The sequence below is a fragment of the Amphiprion ocellaris genome, chromosome 5 (assembly GCF_022539595.1).
Source record: "Amphiprion ocellaris isolate individual 3 ecotype Okinawa chromosome 5, ASM2253959v1, whole genome shotgun sequence".
In the NCBI taxonomy this organism is placed as follows: Eukaryota; Metazoa; Chordata; class Actinopteri; family Pomacentridae; genus Amphiprion; species Amphiprion ocellaris.
The window spans coordinates 29,753,929-29,779,617 of NC_072770.1; the positions used below are offsets into that span (position 1 = coordinate 29,753,929).

The following is a 25,689-nucleotide window of genomic DNA, read 5'->3' on the forward strand; positions in this document are numbered from 1 at the left end:
CTGTCCCTTTTTAAAAATGTACAAGAGTTTGGTATTTCATGTAAAATAAGTTTTCAAATTTGTGATTTTAAAAAAATCTGTCCACAGGTTCCTTGTGTTTCCTGTGAACTGCCACTCTCAGTTTCACAGTGAAGAATTGCAAGTGCAGACCCAAACAAAGCAGAATTTAATGTTTTAATATTAAAAAACATTTTATTTACATAAATTACAAGAAAGCACACACTGTTATACCAGTCTACAGTAACACATGTCCTTTATATTGCCTAGTTGCCTAGTTTTCACCACATTCACTATGGTTAGTCACACATTTTGTTTAACAGAAGAACTAAATTCATGTCAAAACTTTTTTTTTTCTTTTTTTTTGTCGATGTCTAAAACATTTGGATATATTCACAGCACTGTAAGGACAAGATAAGAACAGCCTTTTGTTTTTGTATAACACTATTGCTTCACAACCACCCATTTGACAACAAGACTCTTTAGGACAAGGCACGGTGCATTTAATCACATCTATCTGTAAACCGAGGAGATCACAGCATATTAAATCTATACAAAAAGGCTTTACAGCTGATACATACTGCTCGCTGTGAGAACATCTTTTAGCTTTCACAGTTAGTTACCCTTGCCACTGCCAGTCAGTCTACCCTGACAGAGTTATCTCTCTGCAACGCATTAGATGGCATGAAGGGGGCTCCGTCCTACTCAGCCCTGTTTGATGGAAGCATGACTGATGACAGGACGGTCTCTTGTGCTTGAGAGGAACCTTTTTCTCACAAAGACGACGTTGTGGAGTCCACCACCTCACGGCCGTTACAAACTGCTGGCACGTAGTTGGAGGCTGATCCTGAGGGAATAAAAGCAGTGATGTTGGACAGGCAAGACTTTTCCACTGATAGGGGAAAAAAAAAAACACTAAACCAGAGATAAAGAAAACTATAGAAACGGAAAGTTTACATCAAGCTCCGTGTCTCAAAGCACAATTTGGAGATAACTGAACATTAAATCTGTTACTTTTGTTAATATATCACAGCTACTTTGGTGATCAAGATTTTATATACAAAACACATGGTCAAAAATGAACTTTGCATGACAAAAACCTAATAATGAAGAAAATCCGTATATTTCTTTTTGGCACAATACCTCAAATTGGAGTATTTTTCCATTGTTGTATTACAGCCTTCACTCAAGCTGAAACTATGAATATGTCTCTGTTCTTACATCAAATATTCCTTTCAGAAAGCAAAAATCACTCAAGGCCGGGAGAGGAGATAACAGGTAAATAAGCTAATGTAAGCTGTTAAATGCAACAGCTGTAGTGAAGGCTGAAAGCTGTTTGTGCTTTCCAGGTAAATAGTAGTCACTGCGGCACCAAACTTAATGTGCCTTGTATATTTAAGAATACAGTCCATTTATTAATTAGCTTCAGATAAGACTCTTATCCAACTTGAAAACAGACATTATGGCTCGATGTTAATTGCTCAGCCATGCTGATGCAAAACCACAGAAACAAGGAGAGAGAAACTTTTAATATTGTTGAATTTTATTTATTAAGTTTCACTGCTAATGCCTGTGTTTTATCAAATAAGTATAGTAACATAGAAACTGAAATAAATGCAACAAATGGCAGAACTTTAGTCTGTCATTCTGATTGTTTTTTTGTTTGTTTTTTTTACAGTGAAACGCAGTGCAAATGTCAGTCAGGTCTTTTGAAACTGTTGACTGTGTTAAAACATCTATGCAATATCTGTGTGGAGACTTAAACACAACTACTATCTTTTAGTTCCAGATACAGTTTATGTATGTTTGTACCTTTAGAGTAGCTGGAGCTGGGAGCAGAGGCAGAAGTAGAAACTGTGGCACTGAAGCGGTTGGCTGTGACTCTGAGCGTCGCCACATTTTTCTGGGGCTGGAACAGGATGATGTGGATCTTGGGGGCAAAGAGGCAGCCGAGTACCACCGAACCACTCAGACTGACGGAGATACACATGGTGGTGGTCTGCACCTGTGAACACAGACAGTGCGTGATGATGAATACATCAGTCTTACACTTAGATTGTCTGCTTTTTTCTTCAAAAGGACTAATGTAGTTTGTTCAAAGGCCACCTGGCCTCAGCACTCCTCACATGCAAACACACTCAGCCGCCTTTGATCAAATCGGCTCAATCACATTTTTCTTTCAAACTACCTGCTCACTTTTCTTCCAAACCTTTTATCTAATCTGTGGCTTTACCATTTGACTCTTCTGTGGTTATCCTCAAATCATGTAACAAATCTGTTAATTTCTCTTTTTTCCAGGAGTCGTTTAGAAACGTCCATGTCAAATTATTGAGAAACAACAACCTGCAAATGTGACACTAACATGATCACTTTTAAGTTAATCTGGGAAAGTTAGCAAACAATGGCTTATTTAATTGTGCCCAAAAAAGGCTAAATTTAACAATAAATATTGCTGATTAATCCTGCAGTCTTATCAAAAACAATCTTATGCCCTTTCGTGTTTCATATAGTTATCATTCTTGCATTATTAGCCACATTTCCATTTTCAATTATTGATATGAGTGCGAGGTTTTCAATCTTAGCAATTCTAATTGTGCATTTGTATGTGCATGAATATGAGGACAAGAAGAAGAATATGGGGGAAAGCACAGCTGGCTGTCCTGGAAAGTCAGGGCCTTGTTAGTCATATTTCAGCTGCTAATGTGAGCTGACTGCTGGGGTCATCTTCCTGAGCTCCATCTCTTCCCACCCCACTGGTTACCCCTGCAGTCCAGGAACTTCTATTTGCAGAACCACAGCATGAAGTGAAATCCCTCCCAAACATACCACGCAACAACAGCTCACACTTTACCTTCAAAAATAACCGAAACATATCAATCTGGAGCAGGTTTGCTGGTGATAATACTTGTGTTCTGTCTGCAGCTCCTAATCTCTCCGGGCCATAAAGATGTCTTTCTAACAGTTATTTCCTTTTACACAAATAATTAGAAAGCCAGATAGTAGATGCTGCAGTGCCTTGTGAACCCTACTGTGTTGTTACTTCTCAACTGGCATCAAAGAGAATGAGGCTACACTTATTACTTGATTCAGTGATGGGTTACTTTTTGAATGTTTTACTATATCTGTATGATGTGTTATTATTAAATAGCTGTCTTTATAGTCCTTTTTAACAGATGATTGCATTGAAGTTGAATTTGACTGAATATTATTTTCACCTTTCCTCACATTTTATAAGTCGGTATCTTAATTTCATTGCAATTTATAGTTTTAAAAAAATCAATTTAACAACAAAAATATTTGTATTTAATTAGCCAATGTATAGAACCTATACTGTAGAAACTGACTATATCAATTGTGATCATTTTGAATTAAGAAAAGAGGAAAAATTTGATTACATCCTCTATACTTTAAGGGAATATTAGTATTTATCTGTGAAAGATTCAGTTCATCATGATTCACTGGGCATCAAGGCTACTCTCTCATTAGAATATCTTTGTGCTATCCAGCCCCAATTTGAAATGTGGCAACTCAACCCACAGCCATTATTATTGTTGTCACACAGAACCAAAGCATCAAGGTCCCGGCTGCAGTGCCAAACTTTCCATTCTTACAGTTACCCTGTGTGCTGTCTCACCAATACGAAACCTTATTTTCCACAACCTTCAGCTGGTCTGTTAAATCCTACTGAAGATCAGGAAAGGTGGTGTTTGGTTCATGATTTGGGTGCCAGAAAGGCTGATCTCTACAGACATGAAAACCCTGAGGTGCCTCAATGTGATACAGAGCTTGTGTGATCCCCGACCTCCTCCCCATCTGTTTGCACAACAAAGGCTTTGTTGCACACACCTTGACCAAAATGCTGTGGCAGTAGCCTTGGGTCTGCCTAAGGCACCAGCACTCATAACTTACACGGTCTGTCAGTTGTATGCTTTGTCGTACTTCTCTTGCTTCACATTGTGCAGAGAAACAGATTAATTCCTGCTTGCGGCTATAAATAAAATGCATATTCTAACTCGTGGCCTGCTGTAACATTACGCTGTTAACGAGTTCAGGATGCATATTCAGCTCATTTATTCCTTGTCATTTCTGTGATGCAAGCTAAATTTAGCTTTTAGAGATTTATGTAAAACCTAAAGGCTGCAAATCTTTATTCTCTGTGTGACAACTCTGCAGCAGATACAGTATATACATGACTATGGCATAGGTCACAAAATGACCAAACCCTCAGTATTCCTGCCTACATTATGTGAGAGTGAGTTCATTATATTGGCCCAGATCTGATTTAGTTCTGTGTTTAAAAACAGAAACTGTTATAAATCTTCAAATTTCCCCTCCTTGCACCTGAAGTGTCATTAAGCATTTAGCAACGTCGTGATTCAATGAATCAGTTTGACTGTCATTAATTATTTCTATCAGTATATTCAGGCCTGATCTGTCTCCAGAGTCTTTGTTCTTGTCTTGAACGATCCTTCAGCCCACATGAAAAGAAAGTTTGCTCTTTCATGAGTCTGGGTGATGGTGATCAAATGGAATGTGAAAGTGACACCTTCTTCTTTAGGAATGGTAAACACACAAGGGGCAGTCATTTATAGATATTATTTACATTATTCCACATCAGTGGACCAGAGAAGGTTTTAGAAGCATAAGTCAGAAATACTCAATTGACTTTAAAAAAAGAAACTTGTAGATAGTTACCCTGTAGTCGCTGGCAGTGACATAGAAGATGGGCTGGAAGGCGAGCCAGATGATGCAGGTGGTGTACATGGTGAACCCGATGAACTTGGCCTCATTGAAGTTTTCAGGGCACTTTCTTGTCTTGAAAGCGTAGACGGTGCAGAGGATGATGAGGATGCAGTTATAGGTGAGTGACATGAGCATGCTGGAGTCCTTGCTGTTACACTTTAGGGTGACCACGTCTCTCCTCTCTGGGCTCACCTCCTTCCGAACCCCTGGCACCTCCACCAGCAGCCAGATAACAGCCACCAGCAGCTGGCAGGAGATAAGAGCGCCACAGATTGCTACTTGGGAGGCTGGGCTGATGAAGCGCGGCCGCTGAGCTCCGTCCTTCACCCCGCTGAAGATACGAGCGATGCGGTTGGTCTTGGTGAGCAGGGCAGAGTAACACACTGCAAATGAGGTGCCCAGGCCAAGTCTGCGTAGGGTGCAAACAGCAGTGGAAGGTTTGGTGATGTAGATGAAGGTCATGCTGTAGCACATCAGCACTCCCAGCAACAGGATGTAGGAGAGCTCCCGCCCACTGGCTTTAACCACAGGTGTTTCATTGTTCTTCAGGAACAGGCCGATGACTGACAGGGTGCACAGTATGCCAAGGCAGGAGATGGTAACTGGCCCGATAGCCCAGGCGTCTTCCCACCGTATGTACTCTTCAGGCAGATCATAGCAGCCTGTCAAGTTAGCCAGAGGCCACTGACCGAAGCTGCAGTCAGCACAGGTGAACTCATCCTGCAGGTACTGGTAGGGCTGACAGGGAATACAGATCCAGCAGCATACGTCTCCAGGCTGCATGCTCTTCACCTCGTTCTTCTTGCAGGGGTCGCTGCACTGGGAAGTGGGTGGTATGAGGCCACGCCAGGGTATCATGGTGGTGTTCAGGGTCAGGTTTTGGTCCCAGTAGCCAACCTTCCTGTAGACGAACTTCCCCTCTTCTTTGTGGTAATGAAAGATGTTGTAGCGGCTGATGCCATCCCCAACAGAGTCAAAGCGCACCATGTTCTCCGTGTCTGCAGGTTTGAATGGAGCTGGTAGGAAGCAAAAATACAGCAATATTGACTAAAAGGTGCTCTGAAGGATTTTCAGAACTCATATTTACACATATACATTACCAAGACAAGGATAATAGCTAATTAAATATCTCCTAATATTACTATTATTTGAGGTAAATTATGTAACAAATTTGTTATGCAGAATAAAGAAAAGTCATTATAATCTAAAGGACAAATATTATGTATATACAACTAGAAACTAAACAGTGCAAGTTGCAGAACTGTATTTATTTTAGTGCTTTTATTGTTACACACATACATATATACATACATAAAAAATGAACACCCTATCATGTAAAAACACACTGGTTTCCTACTACTTCATTACCACATCTGAATGTGAGCATTTACTCATCCAGGGAATATCTGCTATCCTCAGAATAGTATGTTCTAGATAGGTTTCCCTCTCACTAATTCCTCCATATTAATTCATGGATTATTTTTGCTAATTGAATAATTACAAAGCCTTTTTTGGCTCCACGGAGGAATTTATTTGAAGTCTAAATCCTGTGTCATGCTTATTTGCAACCCCCATTTGCTTTACATTGGAACATTCACAGTGAAATGAATCCTATTTCCAGCTATTTAACAGCTATCTCACAGAACAGGCATTTCCTTCTATCTTGTTGAAACATTTCATGTCTGTATTTGATGTCTTCGCTGTACTTACCTTCAAACTTGGTTTTCAGGATGAACTCCTTGTAGAACCTTTTGCCATTACCTGGTTTCATGGCATCGCAGACCTTGGATGTGTTGGAGCACACTGCCTGCCTCATGTTGTGCAAAGCATAGGCCATGGCATAGACCGCATTCACCACAAACATGATCTTAGACTCCTGCTCAAAAGTTCCATCTCTTAAGCTGCGTTCACTGCAGCCGTGCTCTTGGAGACTGCAGCCAAACCGGTGCTCCCAGAACTCCTTGAACCACGGGTTCCTCGTGTTGGTGTACGGATTCAGTTTGGTGAAGTAGTCTTCAAACTCTCTGACCGGGTAGGAGGCCAGTTCAATGGTGAACGCTCCATCTGCTGCAGTCTCGCTGCCCCGCACCACACTCTCCTGCGCTCCCCATCCGTCACTTGCCACCCAGGTGAAGGTGACGTTCATTCGAGCAGCAGCCACCAGCAGCTCTCGGGCGTCCTCACTACGGGTGAACAGGATGACCACCTTGGCATTGGACTTCTGCTGCAGGGAGCGGATCACGTTCTCATAGCCCTGGCGGTTCATGGTGCGGCTCACTTTGGCTGAGGTGGCGATGCAGATTTGTCGAGTGCGGGCCTCCTGCTGGAAGGCATCAATGCCGGTCTCACCATAATCCCCCTCTGATGCCACTGTCGACACATAGGTCCAGTTGAAGTAACGCAGGATCTCAGCCATGGCCTTGGCTTGATAGAAGTCAGGGGGCACGGTACGGGCAAAGTAGTCGTAACGGGTCTTATCACTGAGCTTTGCACTAGTGGAGGCATAGCTGATCTGAGGGATCTGGAAGAGTCGCAGAAGGTTGGCCACCTGGAGAAAGAGGTATAATATAGGTTAGTTTAGCAATGTTAATCATAGTAGTTGGTTAATTGTTGTTAGTGATGATTTGAGGATTCCTGCCGCCAGATTTGTATGAAGTCTGCACACTGCTGTGTTCTACAAACTACTAAGATGAACTTTAAATGCTTCAATTACAGTATTTTTATTATTTTTTTTAAATGTTTTTCAATGTCAATCACACCTGGACTTCCTGGTTGGATTCATTACTACAACTACTACTACAACATTTTTGTATTATAATAGCACCTGTGATACCAATCCAGTCTGAGTGCAGTAAGGCCATTTTGTTTTTGTGATACTTCAAATTTTACCTTTTCATCAAAATACTGCAATGTCTCATTTAAAGTGGTTTTTATAAAAGTTTTTTTACTTTTTAATTTGAGCATATCCATCTGTTAGGTGAAGTGGGGACATTCAAGTATAGACCAACTGTCTGATTGTCTTTTTCAGCTCTACAGCAGAGACTGGCAGTGGAAACAGCAACAATTCAATGCTGCTCTATCTCAAACTGTTTACTCTGTCAAGGATCCACATCACCAGCAGCGAGTGCCACAAATCCCTTCAGTGATAGCGCCCGATAATGATGGCAACAATGGCACCAAGATAAGAATTTTATCAGCGTGTTTTGCTGTTTTCTCCAGCTAAAGCCATTCTGTCAAGTCATTTAAGACTCATGAAAAATTTTGGCCAGAAGATATGACGGCCGTCTATCCTGGACAAATATATTGATTTCCTCACAGAGATGATTGCTGGTGGTGCTGAGTTCACCAGGGGTGGATGATAATCTTTGACTGAAAACCCAGCGTGGCATCTGCGTTGAATGCAAGCCCGCTGAAATGATTGTGTTGTAGTCATAACACAAAAATCATGGCAGTTATTTCCCCACACAGCATTATGGAGCTGTGACAGAGAGGCAGTAAAAACTTGTCATTTCTGCAGGATTCCTCATGAAGCACAGTGGTGATTAGTGAATACCCATGGGCTTCAAAATGACTGCCTCCTCCCTCGGGCATCATTGTATGCCTGGAGGCTTTCCAAACAATGGTATCCCCATGGATGTAATTGGAGCCTGCTGCACTCACACTAAGTCCCATTAAAAGTACCATTCTCTCTTCCAGCTCACTCATTCCTGCCCACAAGGACTAAAACAGAGATTTCAATATGTTATATACTGTATGTACACCGGAATCACAAAATTCTGCATGTGATTTGTTTCCTGAATATTTTACTCAACGTTTTCCAAGCTACGATGGTGACTGGTTGGGCTGCAGGTCGGTCAGTTAAGTTAAAACAATAATAATTTAAAAAAATGTTGGATGCAATGACATGACATTTCATGATTGACTCTTCATTTAGTACCACCATCAGGCCAAATATTTTTCTTGCCCAGTATTACTTTATCACCAAACTAATGACAGTCATCACACAAGTAGTGCAGAGTCCAGTTCATGTCCAAAATTTCTTGTGTTAACAAGCATGCAGACACCAACAAATTAACAAATACCAACAAATCATAAACAAAAACTATATATATATATATATATATGTATAATCACAGCAACAAGAATAATATTTTCAAACTATGACATATTAAAATAAAAAACAAGCATTTAGTCCACTAACGCATTTAGCTAAGATACTTAACACAGCAAACAAATAAACGTGCATAACATCAGTATGTTAGCAGCGTCATTAGTTATTTAGCTAAACCACCAGCACAGTAGACTTGTTTACTTTTTTCCTCTTTCAGGAGTTTTCTCCCCTAATTGCACAATTCTCTCCTCCAGACACATTCACCTTTTCATTGTTTAGCCCAGTCTTTAGATAGAAAGTGAAGTATTTTAATATACAGTACTGGACTCAAACAGGGGAGACTGCTTGACATTGTAAATGCAATGCAAACACATTCTGTTTTGCCTCAGAAATCACTGACATTAACACTGATCTGCAACATCCCAGCGCTTAAACTGCTTTAGTGAAAAACACCCCAAAGACAAGAAGCAGCAGAGAAGACGGGAAACACTGCAAGCTCTTGAGGGGATGATGGAGTAAATATGATGTATTTAGACAAGCGAGTTGCACCCGGCAGTAGTCCTCCACACTGTTTCCAGTAGAACATATAGGGCAGAGGTCTCATGAAATTACCCAGAGAGAGATGTGATTTCTATTGTTAATGCATGGGGAAGCCTGATGAGAGTCACTGATTGAATTTCTATTGCCTGGGTTATATACAGTATTTATGCAGCAGTCTAACATACCGGCAGCTACACTGAATCAGTCAGTCAGTCAGTCAGTCACACTTGCATGCTAACAAGGTAGTTTCCTCTTGCAGGGCTTTTCAGCCAGACAGTTGGCCTTCATCAATAGATTCTTGGAGAAGCTTGACAGCGCAGCTCTCAGGACGGCACTGGAGTATGTGACAGTAACCGTCTGTTCGCCCTCATGCGGTGTTTCCCTTTCAGTCAGATAAGAACAGCCACAGTACTGGCTCAGGAGTATCTACCGTAAATTTACTCTCAGTGCACTAGAATCCAAAAATTGTAGACTTGCCTTCAGTTTCCTAACCAGCCCACCACCACAGTCTGAAGGGAGTTTTGTCTACACATTTAGTGGCTCTGATTTGAGATTTACATAAAACTTTATCCATAATCTATAACTCTAGACTTCAACCTAACTTGATCCCTAGGATGACCCAAGCCACTTTGACTTGTTTGGATCACAACTGCAATTACAAAAAAATAAATAAATTAAAAAAAGAGGCTCCAATTAGATGCTCTTCACGGTCCACTGGTTTAAAACCCCAAAGTAGTCCCTAAATGAGACATTGCTCTGACCGCAGTAACTCAAAAAGAATACATGATGGAGGCATATTTTCACAGTTTCCCAGTATAAGGTAATCTGATTATATTTTAAAGGAACTTCTTGCATGCATTCTCATATTAACTACAAAAAATAATCTTCTTAAAATTACACCCTTTAAAGATGTAGAAATCATATGAGCAGTGCTCATTTGTCATATAAGGGCAAGTATAATGGCATTCAAGAATTGGAATATTTGCAAATTACTGCATAGATTAATAACCTCATTATAATTTCAGGTTATCTTTAATATATCATAGTGATTATGGGAGTAAGTTAGGTCCTGTTCTGATGATATTATGTAGGAGGTTCATTAGTGAAACAGAGATTGTTTTCTGTATTGTTTCCCTGTGAAGTAGAAGTTATGTATTTATGTCTCTGTCCCTTCAATGCTCCTGTCAACACAAACTCACCAGTCAGAGTCTCTTTGCATTACTGCAGGCAAAAATAAAGAACATACTTTGTCAAAATTACAGGGTAGCTACTGACTAACATTTTACACAGAGACTAATGTTGCTGTGAAAATACTGTAGGTCTTTACGTGTATAGAGAAGGAGTTCTGTTGATTCTTATTTAATTCAGTGGTTTGTTTGCCTTCATTGCTGCTCTGGATTACTTGTGCTATGAACTACACAATAATTGTTTTTATTAAGAACATTATCTAGTATCTTTTGTCCCAACTTTTCAATTTAGGTAGGTTGTTTTCAGCAACATGTAAATGCATGGACTATTTACAACATTCTGTTTAATTCTTGTTGTATCACTTTATATCAGAAAATAAAAGGATATTTATATTTTCATTCAAATGAGAGTTACGTAAAAAAATCCTATAGCGTTTAACAAGAAGAAAACAGACATAAGGTTCCCATATATGGGTTCCTTGAGATTTCTCTCTCATTTTTAGTCAATTACCAATTTTATTCCTCTCTATGTTAACCTTGTGCCACAAGCTTCCAACAGATGCATAACACACAAAAACAATGCGTAACATAATGTTAACAGTCAGCAGTGTGTTGTGGTACTATACCAAATTATGTAGGTATATGATAAAATATAAGTAGTTAAACAATAAAGAAGGAAAACAGCAGCGATTGCCGATGTTTTAAGGACAAAGAGAACAGATAAGGAATGTCAGAGTTTGGTTGAACTGTCTCTACAGTACATCTACATCAATATCAGTTCAGTCAATATCAGTTCGGTCAATATCACAGTAATGTAATTTATAGAAGAAATAAGACAGCACACAGATAAAATTTAAAGACCCTTACATCATATTTTTTGGATTTAAATATAATAAATGAAAAATCTCTACTGCAGTCAGCTTTACTGCCGATAAGCTGGATATGCTGTGTGGGATTCATTATGAGGAGAAGCATTATGGGATTCCACGCTGGTGTTCCTGAAGAGGCAGAGGCAGTAAAGAAAGATATGAGGCATCTGAAACATGGGTAGTGTCTTACTCGTGTCTGTCATGATGTCGTTCAACATGGAAAGTCCATCTGTGTGTCCCTGAGGTCCCTGTCAAGCTGAGCCCTGGAGTGGATACAGTGGATGACATGCAGAGGCAACTCTGGATGTACAGCTCACCGAGGATCCACCAGCACATGGAATGCATTTCAATTGTATCAGTTAATGTGACTGTTGAAACGGACTGTAAAATCTTAAATACAAAATGAATATACAGTGTGAATCACAGAGTTGTGAGGTAAAATGTCAATTCATCATTTTAATTGTCTAGTTACTGAAGGAATATGTATTCAAATACACAGTAGTTTATTTCTTAGGCAAAATATAGAATATAATTAACATAATTATTTCTTCTCACTGTGGTACTTTCAAAATATCAAAGCAAAAAGGGAAATAATAAATCCCCAGTTAAAGGAAATAACCATAATTTTATAGCAAGTGGCATCAGTTCATATGTAGATTGGAATCATTCAGGTTGTTCTGATGGCATTTTTAATTGCAGTCATTTGAATTGAATTAATGGCTTGTGTCATAATATAGGTGAAAAAGGCAGTCAGAAGCAATGACAGGTTTGCACAGTTTTAATGTATGCTGGTGTCTAAACTTTGATCCAAAAATTTGCTGAGAGGAAGCAGAATCAAGGCTAAATGGTGCTGCTCTGCTGGGGAGAGACCGTGGAAACAGCACACCGACGGTGTGATTTAACTGATTGTGCAACATCAAATGCATACGTCTTAAACTAAAGATGTCTTTCCTTCGCTCATCCACTTGGATCTAGTTTGTTCTCTATCTGAGGCAAACCCAAGCCCCCAGTATAATCTTGGTATTCCTGACGATGGCTGCCGTGTCTCTCTCCTTCCAAGACTTATTCCTCCAATTTGGAAATTGGAATGAACTTCATACTACTGAACACTTCTGTTGCACTTGCTCGTTCGTATTAGTTTCTGCCGACTGATTTTTCAGCTCCAAGATTATCCTGATTATGTTTTTTTTTTAATACTTACTGCTATGGAAGAAAAATCACAGCAGAACTGTATATCGTTTTTAAAATAAATCTGCACCAGCTATTTTAAAGCAACCTAATACAACAGCTCTGCCATATATTTTACTTACTTTACTTTGCTTACCAGCCACATAGTTACATATATGCAGTGCAGTCTAGTTGAACTCCACCTCCAGCTATGACCGTCACCTTTTTTGACAACAAGACTGAAAATGCTGAGGCTTCATAGAAGCAGAATTTATAGCAACGCTGCTGTATTGAATTGTATTCGATTTCACAGGTGTATCTTATAAAACAGCTGACAAATGTAGCTAGAAAGGTTGTCCTAGAGTCTCCAATTCATTTTCTGCTTTTAAAAATACACTTAAAACTTTCTCTCCTGATAAAGCTCATAGTTCGGGCTGAGTCAAGTGACCCTGAACCATCCTTTAGTTATGCTGCTATAGACCAAACTGCTTGATGACCTCCGACGATGCACCGAGCACCTCTCCTCTACTCTTCTCCCTTTTACTTTCCAAACATTTATATACCGCCACTGCATGTCATTAACTTTGTGTCTTCTCTCTCCCATAGTTTGTGTTTTGTGCTCTCTGCAGGTATCTCTGGTTCAGGAGCTAGAATTTCTGATCTGCAGTTCCTGACTTCCCTACTGCTTATCATTCTCGTATGCATGGCTTGTCCATTTCTGTTGAAGGTTTCTTCCAGTAAAAGGGAGTATTTTCTTTCTCTGTCACCAAAGAGCCTGCTTAAAGTGAATCATTTAGCCTTGATGGGTTTCTCTCTATAATAAAATAATACAAGGTCTCCAGTTTATTATGTAAACTGCCCAGAGATGACTTACGTTGTGGATTGGCGTTACATATAAATAAAAGTAAATTGAATTGAATTATAGATCTCCTGTCCTGCAGCCGATGAGGATTTCTTTCTGATTAGAAGCAACTTTGTTATTTGCTGCCTCTGTAAATTTTAAACAGGCTGCTGTAGTTGTAGCTTTATAGGAGGCTTTCCCATAAATGATTTGTCCTGAAAATTCTATCAAGTGCTCACAGTAGTTTGATGATCAAGAAGTTATGAGGGAGTGACAAATGCTGCTCAAACCATGTTCATTCTAGTCAACAAACTAACTTGAATATTCATTTTTCTTATCTCAAACTTCCAGATATATGTTAATAGTTCAACATTTAGGGGAATGTTATTTACTTTCTTTGAAACAGCTACATGAGAAGATCGATAATGCTGCTTTGCCTGTTCATTAAATACATGCCTCAAGGCTGAAGGCCATTTTCCAAGCTGGGCATGAAGACTGTAAACATGTGTAAACAGAAAGCCTAAACCTGCTGTTAAATGTAGATTTATTAGATAGAAATCTATACTGAAGAAGCAAAGTAGCTAACATTATTACACCATCTATATTATTACATTCTGTCAAATTACAGTCCTGCATAGTAGCTATTAATAAGGTTTTCAGCAAAACAATTTGCTGCTAGGTAGTGTGATTATTCTTTGAAGAGCTCATGTTAGTGTCTTTCTGTCTTGCTTTGCTTGTGTTTATTGATTAAGACAGCTGGTATTTTCACTAATGAAATGAGAGTGAGACGCAGTAGCTCAAAAAGACTGGCAGCTGCCATCTTGAGATGCCCAACCCCTCTCAAGTCATAAACATGAGAAATCTTTCCCATCATTACTTTCTGTCCTACATGATGTGAACGTGTTATGGGACTCAGGAGGTCAATGCAACTTGATAATCTAACTCTAACTCGAAAGAAAGTGAATATTTTGCAAAATGTTGAGCTATTTCTTTACATGCTGATGTTAGTAACATGACAATGTTGCACAAATATTGCAACACAAATGCATTAAAGGTCTGTAGATGCACGTGTATGCCGATGTGCATGTATTCATGTCTATGTGTCACTGATGTCTGTGATCTAAATCTGATATTAGTGCTGGTACAGCTGGGAAGAAATCAGCAACAAAAGAATGTGTTTTCATTTGCTCGCATGCGCTATTTCAGGAACAGACAATTCTTCACATTAAACTTACATCTACAGTATTATTTCCTCCCACCAGCAAAACAATACTCACCACAAGTGCAACCTTTCGAGCTGCTCTTGAATACAGGGATACATCTGCTCTTTATCGCCTTCTTAGCGCTAAGTTTTGAGATATCACTTCTCGCCTCCGGCACTTATGAAATAAAGTTGATAAGTCTGGTAATTTCTAACTGTTACTGAAATTGAAATGTGGTGCTCCTGTCACATATCTCAGTACTCAATTTAAATAACAGCCACAGGTTCTGCATAAAGACTGATTATTTATATCTGTTACACTATGTAGGAAAAAAAACAGCTCTGAGACAGACTAGATGAAGAGAAGTGCATCTAGAAACTGATAGCAGTTATTATTGACTGTGCAGGTCCTGACTCTAACCAACCTTCCAGTCATTACAGTGTTTTCCTTCACTTTGAATGACATTCGGATGTGCTAATTAGAGAGCCGAGATGTGTTCTCCGAATGTGTTAAAACTTCCAGTTCAAAAATAACAGGTTCAGGAAGAGGAGAGGAGGAGGGGGAAAAGTTGGAGGGGGGTTCGGCTATATAATATCACATGATAAACAAGACCCTTTTGAAGTTAACACCAAGGCTGGGTTTTTTTCCCACCCTACTCACTCTGAGAAGACAGAAACACAATAAACACAGAACCGTCTCCACTTCCTCCGCACAACGCAGCAACACAGTTAATAAAGCACAGCAAACCAAAAAATATTAAACATCAATATACGGCAGGAGAGATTTTATAACCTCAAAGTATTGAGGTCCGTCCCTGCAGCTTCAACAGGGGCACAACAGTTTGTCTAATGGTCTTAGAGGATTTAGTGGATGTTTTTGGTGTTTAAATCTAAGAGATTAAATTTTTTTAGGCTTCTACATTCTGACTATGGTTGGCATTGCTATATTACATATTTAATTTAAAGGATGCTGCTGATTTTTAAGTGTAGTTTAGTGGTTATTGCTACATAAATACATTTTTTTTTCTTCTTTGTGTGCATGTGTGTTAAATTATTAAAGGACATTTGCAACGGCGCCTGTGTGGATTTGCGTTTCAAGCTATTTGCATAAAGTTCATGCTGCAGACAAAGTTGTGACTTTATGCCTCTGAGCAAATCTCTGCTGTTTATATGTGTGGCTACTAAAGTGCATTGCCTTGTGGATTTGAAGAGCACAATTTCATCCTAATATTATTTGTCCAGGAAACAAGTGGGAATAGTTGAAAATGCTTTCATTGTTCTTTTTTTAAAAATGATTTCTTTATAATGCTAGGATCAATTCATGGCTGTAAACTATGTAGGCTGTGAAAACTGAGTCATCACTCATGGTTGATTTTATATAGCTAACATCCCAGATGGCAATAAAAGCTATTTTCCAAGAGCTTAAACAGTGAGACGACATTACAAGGACAGCAAAATACACCAGGATGAGTAAGACAATGACGAAAGCGTCTCGAATATTGCTGGGCTAATTACGAGGGGATCGTTTGAGGCAGAGGAGGAGCTGGCTCATCTCCCACCATCTTTACCACATCTCGTCCTTGACCTCATCCCAGGCAGCACCAGCCGCTTCTCCACATGCAGGTGGATGCATCCCTGCCAGCCGGCCAGCCAATGGAGATGCACCCCACAGATGGGAAAAGCAGCTCCTCTCAAAGTTCCCCAGGACAGTCCCTGGCACTCGTTTTATAACATCCTTCATCGCCACAAAAAGTGCTCCTCTGGGATAAATAGCGACTGTGTTAACCAGTAACCTCTCAAAAAAAAATCCCACCGTGGGCTCCTAGCCACTCTCACGGTTCCATTCATTATGCCGCCCAGGAAGTGAGGGCACCGACAAAAGAGACTGTTGAGCATAGTGACAGTGGAGGTATGTGTTCAAATTCATACAAAAACACTCCAAAGCAGAGAGTTTCTTTTTGAGCCTTTGTGACTGTGTGGTTGCTGAAGACTCATTCACAGGGAGACACGCAGACAAAAAAAACATGCTGCTCTTTTGTCAAAGCATCATCAGCATTACAGGCGAGCACGATCTGTATCATTCACTCCTTTCTAAGAGAGGAAATCCTGAGTGTAATGGAGGCTTTAGACGATTATAACATGGTGGTGGAAATCCTCAGTCCGGTCCAGTCTGACTCTTCTTTCATCTTTAACATGCTGAGATGAATCGCATTCATCTTTGCAGACTCCAAGCAGGAACTTATCTAAGGCTGAATTGCATTCTGGCAGCAGCGCTAAACTTATTCAAGGAACAGTGTTTCCCATATTACTTACTGTGTGGGGATATGAAAAAATATAAATGAAGTACAGGTTCAATACCTTAGATGTGAAGACTTTTATAACTCCACAGATGTTTCATACCAGAGAGGATTCAAGGTTATCTAAAACACTGCCTCGGCATTTTGGGAAATGTGCTTATTTACTGTCTTGTTTTTTTAGTCAAATGAAAAAGATCAATATCACACTTATATCTGTTTGTGATGTATGAAGCTGCAGCCAGAAGCTTAATATTTGAACCTGTCAGCACACAAACTCTTTAAGACCACATCTTCTGGTGTTCCTTTATTGTTCCGATTAACCAAATGAGAGAAAATGTGCTAATTGGTGAGCTTTAGAAGGGCTGGTAGGAGCAAGTTATTCTAGTTTCCTCTTGTTTCCATCTGTTCTTTAGTTAAGCTAAAGTCTCTTTGCTGTAGGTTTATATGTAATAGGATAACATGACACACCTGGACGTGAAAGTATGAGTTACCAATATGACTTGATAGAATTGTGAATGTGAGATATAACATGTACAGGAAATGCATCTGAGTCAAAGGGATGAACAAATAAAATATTTGTAATAAGAAGCTGAGAAGGTGAAACAAAGGTGAGAGTGAAAACAACTAATTGTCAAGTATAAACCGTCGGATTAGTATTTCAACGCTATTCTGATGAGGACTGTAGCTTTTTTAAAATGTGACTTTTAATGTCTGAGAGGCTTTGTTTTATGGCTGCAGCCAGTAATATTTCTTTCAAGATTTTTTTTTTTTAAATCTGATTTTATTGAAATAAAAAGCTTGACTGTTGTATTTTAAATAAGATACATATCAACTACCAGCACTCTGTCCTTATGGGGTGTATTTTCCCATTTAACTGAACTGGTAATCCTGGCTGTTTCACCAACTTTTTAATATCCTTAAACTGCGCCCTTTGGACAAACCAATCTTAGGTACCCCACAGTGTGATGTCTCAACTGGAGAAAATATGTTAAGGGGCAGGGCCAGTGGTATTTCTGGCCAACCACAATGGCCATTTTATTACAAAAGGAAGTGGAGAGCAGGAAACTGAATGCATTGTGTGAAACTGAGAAACTTCCGGTTGCAAAAATGTCACTATTGTTCTTACAAGACCCTTTCATACTAAGACATACTTGGGTGGCACAAAAAGGGGAAGACAATCAAATACCTAAGTGCTGTAGTCATTTATGACTTCAGATGAATAATATGTGTTGTTGATAATAAATGTCCATTAGCTGGAATAATTAAGTGCTAAACGGGTAACAGGTGCAAATTTGACAAACATGGCACCATTGGTTAGAGGAAATTACGTGAGGTCAGATGAGCTCTATGTGATTAAACCAAGTATTAGGTGTAGCCCACCGCTAATGCTAATGAAAATGATCTTTACATGTGTATAATTTATTCAAGGCTTTGCCACAAAGAGGAAAAGACATTAATCTGTGTGTGTACGTGTGCGTGTGCTTGCATATAGTAAATGTGTTGTGATCTGGAGTTAATGGAAAGTGTAACCAAATTATTCCTACACACTTTGTCTCGCTAACGCCCGGTGCATCATTGTAATTATGGCGTGTGAGGGCAATCAGAATTAATTAATTAGCTCAGATGCATTGCCTCTGGCAACCTTTCATACGCATGTGAAAGGTCAATTTTCTTTGCAAGGCGGAAATGAAGTCGCTGACAAAGTGATGGATGTTTCTCTGAATGCTGATGCTTCAAACAGAATCATCCCTGGTGGATTCTCGCTCCAGCCAAAGCAGAATCTACTGATAGCTCACAGAAAGGGCAGATGCAAGAAATTTTCTAGTAATTATCTGAATTTGTGGATAGAATTGAGTGAATCTGTATGCAGATTTAAGTCTGCAAGTTTATGCAGTCAGTTATCCCGTTTATGAGAGAATACATGAATAACTGCAATGATTTAATGAGGTAAGTATGGGTTTTCTGGGAGGAATAAAAGTTTTCAGTGGCAAAATATTTGCAAGGACACGAAAGTGTGTTCAGAAATTACTTGATTACAGAAACATAACTGCAATAATACAAATTATTGAAAATTACAGAAACAATAGGACTTTGAAGTATATGAGAATTGGATTATCTTCATTGTTTTTTTTTTTTGCAAAACTTGCTCAGTACAACTATGTTATGGTTAAGGGAAGGAAACAGTTGTGTTTATGGAAAGTAAAATATAATCAAGCAAGGTTATGGTTAACCTATGGTTCAGTCTAGAAAACTGCAACACTTGGCTTATGTAAGGGAAGAGGGATACTGTTTAAAAAAATGTCAATTTTAATTGCAGGTCAGTGAAAAAACACCAACATCAACATCATCACGAACTTAACATCCCAATTTTTCAATTTTTTTCATGCCCGCTGTCTGTATGTCTGTCTAGTATCATATGTATGATTACTTTAATGCATAGATGTGTTTCATTCTGTCAGTATTTTAGTGCTGCATGTGTTGTTGTTTCCTGTAAACACACACAGATGTAACTGGAACTCTGAAAATGTGAGATAAACGAACTGGTGCACTCACCTGAATTGACACATCACTGTAGGATCCTCCAATGACCCCAGAAATGGCCAGCGGAACCTCGTTTTGGATCGGTCTGGAGCCGTCTGGGCAGATGAAACCTGGATCGTGCACCTTGGTCAGAGAGGCCCTGACAAAGTCTAGGGACTGCTCCAGAGCGTAGGTGTCCTTCGAGCAGGTGTCCAGGATGTGGGCCCCCAGCTGGAGTCCGGGAAGGATGCGATCGCTGGAGTTAATCTCATCAAGTGCCAGCAGCATGGCTTCAAGTCTCTGGATCCCCCTTTGCTCATTGATCTTACCACAGTCCTCCATCCCATCACCTTTTTCGTGCACCGGGAACAGGCCCCCAATCACCAAGTCTCCATCCATGATGATCTCACGTTTGGCTGCGGGGGGCAATCTGGAGATGCTAGGCAGGACTCCTGGTATCAGCAGCTCCAGCAGGAACATGTGAAGAGGCCAATAATGGGCAGAATTGGCCTGCAACTTGGGGCAGAGCACTGCACTCAGCATGGCAGGATCAGGTAGCAGGGTTTAGCTGGTTGAAGTAGAGAGGAGCAAAGGCTCACAGAGTCTGGAGGCAGATTGCTTTCAAGTCTTCTCTGAGTGAGTACAGCATGTTTGATGTTTCCTGAGTGAACGAAAGAAAAAAGCAATTTAAGCAATTGAGAGAGAATTGTGGTGAGAAACTATGAATCTCTCTATCAATCTACAGAGAGAAAATGAGCTGAGAAACAACATGGCCGTGTGGTTTAAAATGCGCGTCACTTATGCCCACTAATAGCTGGTATTTTTGACATTTGTCAGTGATTTTCATTAGTGCTGTTAACCTCGTTCAGCTTTTCGCCCGCAGGTTTATTCAAAGATATGAAACAGTCAAACTAAGCATAGAACTGTATAAAGGTCACCAGCTTATATATAAACTTTCTCTTGCAAGTGGTTTTTATCTTTTTTTATCGATTTGCACCAGAACTGCATCGCTTTTTCTCACCTTACTGCAATCCACAGGAATGCTACAGACAAATAATGGTTTTATTGGACAGCCTAAACCCGAGACTGTTTTGTAAAGAGGCTGAAACTGAGCCATGAATCTTAGGAGTTACTTTCTGAAGTCAAACAGATGTAGGCTTTTGTTTTTTCAGTCAGCCTTTCAGTGTGAAATACAATCGTTGCAGTTTTACAAGAAAGACAAACTCAAAGTTCCCACCTCGAAGTGACCACATCAAACATTTACAGATATTTAAGGTACTTCGCGAGCAAAGCATCATTTCCCAGCTTACTACTGGGATATCACATAGACGGAGGTACTCCTCAATGGCTGGGGTTGCCATGGAAACATGGTGGGTAAAAAAAATGAGGGTTGGACTGCAGAGAAGTGGGCAGTGAGACATGTATGCTAATATAGATTCCTATCATGTTGAGGTTACAGGTGTGGATCTCACCAGGAGTTGTTATGATTTCGGATTAGGGAGATGGTGAGGTTCGATCAATCAGAGCTCCTAAGGAGGAGGAACCAATCCTGTGATATTTGTTTTTTTCAATTCCAGTCTTTCGTCACATGCATCAAACACACAAACAACTTTAGCACAAACACTACATTTTTAGTACATTTACACAGATGTACTAAAAACCATACACTTACAACCTTTTCAGGATTATTATCTTGATCATTGCATAAATCGGCCCCGTGATTTGAAAGTCAGAGCGATGCAACGATGCCACCAAATATCAGCAGAAACTGTCTGTGAGGCTGTTTTGCATTTTTTTAATCCAAGGTGAGATTTTAGAGGAGTCACGCTGGCAAACACAGAGCTTGGCTGTAGTTTGGACTATTTGATGTGCTGCCGCTCCCTTCTCCTTTAAGAAGCAATGGGAGGTTTATTACTGACTTTTCCCCTTCTGTCGCACAGTGACATTATAATAATACTAAAAATGTGTCACTTGTACAACCACAAACGCATTATTATCTCTTTTATTAGTAGCTCTGTTAACAGTCATTTGGTTCAGTCTGAACGCATCCTGTTTCTTGTGCTCACAGAGGCAGAAAAACGTCACAGTGGGGTATGCAGGGGCTGGTTAAAAAAGCTTCTGAAGCTTCAAACAGATAAGTTCATGTGGTGTATGTGCATATGCATGCTTTTGCAGGGACACTGAAGAATATCCTGTGACATCCTAAGAGCAGCGCACGCGGCAAACAACAGAGGAAACGCGGAGGGAAACATGTAATGAATGCTGAATTTCTCCCCAGATAAATATTACATCAGGTTGTGGGTGGTAAACCTTATGGTGCACTGATGGATCAACTACCCTCCATCCATCAAAGGGGATTACATGTGGTAATGTATGAGAGTTGTAATGTAAAATCTGTCTCAGATCTGGTGTGTATCCTGAAACAGTAGGTTCAGGTGTTTGGTATTGCTGCGCTACATTGGCCCTATTATTAGAAGCAAGGTGAGAACAAAAATTTGAAGAGTTCAGCATTACGAGTCTAATTGCCCTTCTATGCTGTCTGTTGGAGCAGATGGGGGCTCTCTGTTTGAAAAGACTAGGTCACAGTGTGAATTAATGGTGCAATAAGGAACAGCCAATTAGGCAGACCTATGCAAACTAGGCCAAAGTGAGGTTGGAGGTCCAGCAGAGCCTCTTAAACCTCCAAGAAGTGCTGCACATACATGCTGAAGAAGCTGAAGTGGACATGAATCACATCCATCAAAACCATATTTCTCTCCAGTCATGTGAAACTCTTTAATATACAGTGTTATCAGCTCACGTGAGCATTAAATCTCAGCTTCTGCTTAGTACTAAAGTAGCTTTTATCAGGCCTCGATCACATCATTAAAACTATCTTGAAACGGCTGTCACACTCACACTCAGCAGCCTAGAGAGTCACTCGCTCCCCAGCTGTCTGCGCACAATATTCCCTCTGAAAGGCAAGTTCAAAAAGAAAAGGCAGTGTGCTTTACTCAGCTTTGAACCATCAGCTAATGCATTACTGCTCCTGCCCAGCACAGAGAGGATTTCTCCAACATTAGCATAAAGATGTTTTGAGAACGCCATTTCTTATTGTCCTTATTCCTCATCCAAATATAGCTAGTGTACGATATATGACTCAGTGCAGAGTAGCTTTCAGCGATGATGGTGATTGGCGTGTATAATCACATTATGTACATGTGTCTGTGGAGAAATACAATGTTACTTATGTCTAGGAAATGAGCTGAGAAATGGCTTGGATTTGTGCATAAGATCAGGACACACCACCCGTTTCTTGTTGTGGACTCTGATCGTGAAAGACAAAACAATTCTATTTATTACGATACAGTAATTATTATTAATTACTGTATTATCAGTGCATCAACTCAAATTTTGAGACTGGGCAGAGTCTGTGTGCACTTTTATTGAATACTTTAAAGGACATGACATGACATTTAATTTAGTGCCTAATCCACTGCACATGAATCATTAAGCCTGTTGAGTAATGGCAGCCTAAATACAGCTCTTGTCTTATGGCATTTAAAATATTGCTTCCCAATGTTTGTGAATAGAACTGATAAGCTATTAACAAATGACAAAATCAGGATAATGATCTATGACAAAATAAAAACATAGGTTAGAGACATCCTTTTCTGCATATGTTAAATCACAAATTTTGCTTTCATTTTTGCCGTGTTACACGACACCAGATTTTCACATATTGCTGCAAACCTGCACTATTTAGTGCAAAGATGCAGGACAAATCACTCAGTTCAAAGCCAGAACCCTTTTACATGACTAATAAAAAACAAAAGAATGGAAAAAGCCTGCAGGCTCCCTAACTCATGCAACCATTTCCATCATTATATAATCTCCAGTGGGGACACAGTTTATCCCCCCACCTGGACTTGTCAGCTGAAGGAATTAGGATGCCTCTGTGGTGGCCAGCAGCCAGCCGATGGTGAGTTTGAACATAGATCAAATGCATGATTTTTATCAGAATAGCACAGGGGAAGCTGGCTGTCAGGCTGTTAAGCTCTCCGAAACTATGGTGATTTGCATGTGCTAATATCCCACCTGGATGTTTATCCAGACATAATTAGATCGCATACTGAAACTGAGAGGGGGGGAAATAGAGGATACAAAAATAAAGCTGCCTACAACAGGTTGTCTTAGTCTATTGACTGCTGGCCAGGATGGTGGAATCAGCTGATATTATGATGATAACATCCATCAAGACATAGTGGTGATGTCTAAAATAACCAATCTGCATCTTACAGGGATACATCACACCTTGTCTGACAAAATGTGCAATATAGCATTGACTAAATCCTTCCGTAAATACAGCAAATGAAACAGACAAGTTTCCCAGCAGGAGTCAGTTAGGAACATTGTTTGAAGCTGTCTGAAAGCAAAAGCTCTGATTGGTTTAAGAAGAACCTGTCCGATTGAAGTGATTTATGCCATTCTGTATTTGTGACAGTGACACTATCAGATACAACTCCTCATATTCATGCTTGTTTGTGCGATCACACTGAGACGTGCGGTGGTCTAATGATAAAATAAGTCCGCCTGATGCTTCAGCGTGCTTTAAGGTGACTTTTTTGTGCATAGAATAGATGAGAGTTGTGTGTAAAATGTCTTGCCAATAAGTGAAATCGGATTTGGACGCCGCTAAGTTTGAAGCTGCTTGGAACGCTTTTCTCTCCCCTGAAAACCATCAAAAACGCAAAGGCGCTGCGCAAAGTAATCCCCCCACGTTTAACATGCACGGATCAAAGTTAAGAGAAAAAGGCGGATCACGTCTTACCTGGTTTGTAGCTCTAAAGATGAGTCCTCCCCGGACGTGTTCGCAGGTTTCCCTTCCCACAGCCGAGCTTCATGTGACGAGCAGAGTCCAGATGTTGATCACTTTGGGCATGTTTGCCAGGCAGCAGTTTGGATCTGTCCGTGGTTCTGAAGTGTCCGCTCACATTAGCAAGTCTCGCAAACTCCTCTCGCTGCCCTCCAACTTGTTCCTGGCAGCCGCCGTGAGTTCGAGCCCGCAGCTGACCGCCCAAGTGTTCATATGTCCACAGAAGGATCGAGGGGGGATTTCTCTTTGTTTGTCACTGCGAGCCAGACTCAGAGGCAAGTGCATCTAAATATGTGTATATAAAAGCAATTATCTGTCTCTACTTCTTAAAATTAATATCCGCGTTACATTTCATATGTGAGGTCGGAATCAACTTCAAAACAAGAGCTGGTGAGAAAAAAAAATCCTGCTGGAGCACGATCGGATCAGCCTCTCTGTTTCTCCTCCACTGCTAGAATGAGCTGCTCGCCTCTCACAAACCTGAGCAGACTTCATGCAGCGTGTGTTTGCATGGCAGCGGAGTGAGTCGCAAGCAGGAGAGACTCCAAAAAAAATAATGAAACCTAATTTCCAAAATAAAACAATACGTGCTGTTTAGTATGCAGGGGTAAAGGAGAAGAAAAACACCGAGGAAGACGCATTAATCAAAAATCTTGTTCCCAACTTCGCACAGGTCCTGTGACTCATCCACTGCATTCCCTGTGGAGTTGAGCTTGTATGGTGTCAATCTAACTTTTAATGATAAACCTCTCCTTAAAAAAAAGAGGAAGGAAAAAAATCTTTCCAAACAGATTATGAGTCTACAAGAACGCTACCTTTCTCTCCAACTAAAATTAGAAAGATGAGAAGAGAGAAATGAGCATCAACTTTTTTTTTCTCTTTCTTTTTTTTTAACCACTCTGTGAAGGCAGGCCAGCTTCCTCATTCACCTCCATCTCATTAAAACTGAATCACACTCAAGTTGAGTGGCACAGTACTTCACAAACTCAAGAGGCACGATGCACAGTTTGTTTTTCACTGGGAAAAGGCAGCCTCCCCCTCCACCCCTCATTCCACATGCCCACCACACACACACACACACACACACACACACACACACACACACACACACACACACACACACACACACACACCCACACACACACACACACACACACACACACACACACACACACACACACGCACAATTCCAACTATTTCATATAATTTCACCTCTGCAGTTCAGTCCTATCTGTTGGTACAACGGAGGCCTACCTGATTGCCCTCATGTACTGTGATGTCACACTAATATTACATACACTCTAAGAAATTTACCTGTAAATTTACAGTAAAGAGCTGGCAGCAAAAGTTGCCAGCAGAGC

The 25,689-nt window shown here is 40.2% G+C and overlaps 1 protein-coding gene across 1 annotated transcript; it reads right to left on the minus strand.

The window, feature by feature from the left end:
* Window positions 1-156: 156 nt before the first annotated feature.
* grm2b (glutamate receptor, metabotropic 2b) lies at window positions 157-25,243 on the minus strand. The gene is made up of 6 exons (XM_023279778.3): window positions 24,284-25,243; window positions 19,507-20,134; window positions 6,451-7,288; window positions 4,693-5,756; window positions 1,810-2,002; window positions 157-844 (listed from the first exon to the last, which is right to left on the minus strand). Exons 2-6 carry the CDS (start codon window positions 20,014-20,016, stop codon window positions 771-773), a joined length of 2,679 nt encoding a protein of 892 aa, XP_023135546.2. The 5' UTR covers window positions 20,017-20,134; window positions 24,284-25,243; the 3' UTR covers window positions 157-770.
* Window positions 25,244-25,689: the final 446 nt, after the last annotated feature.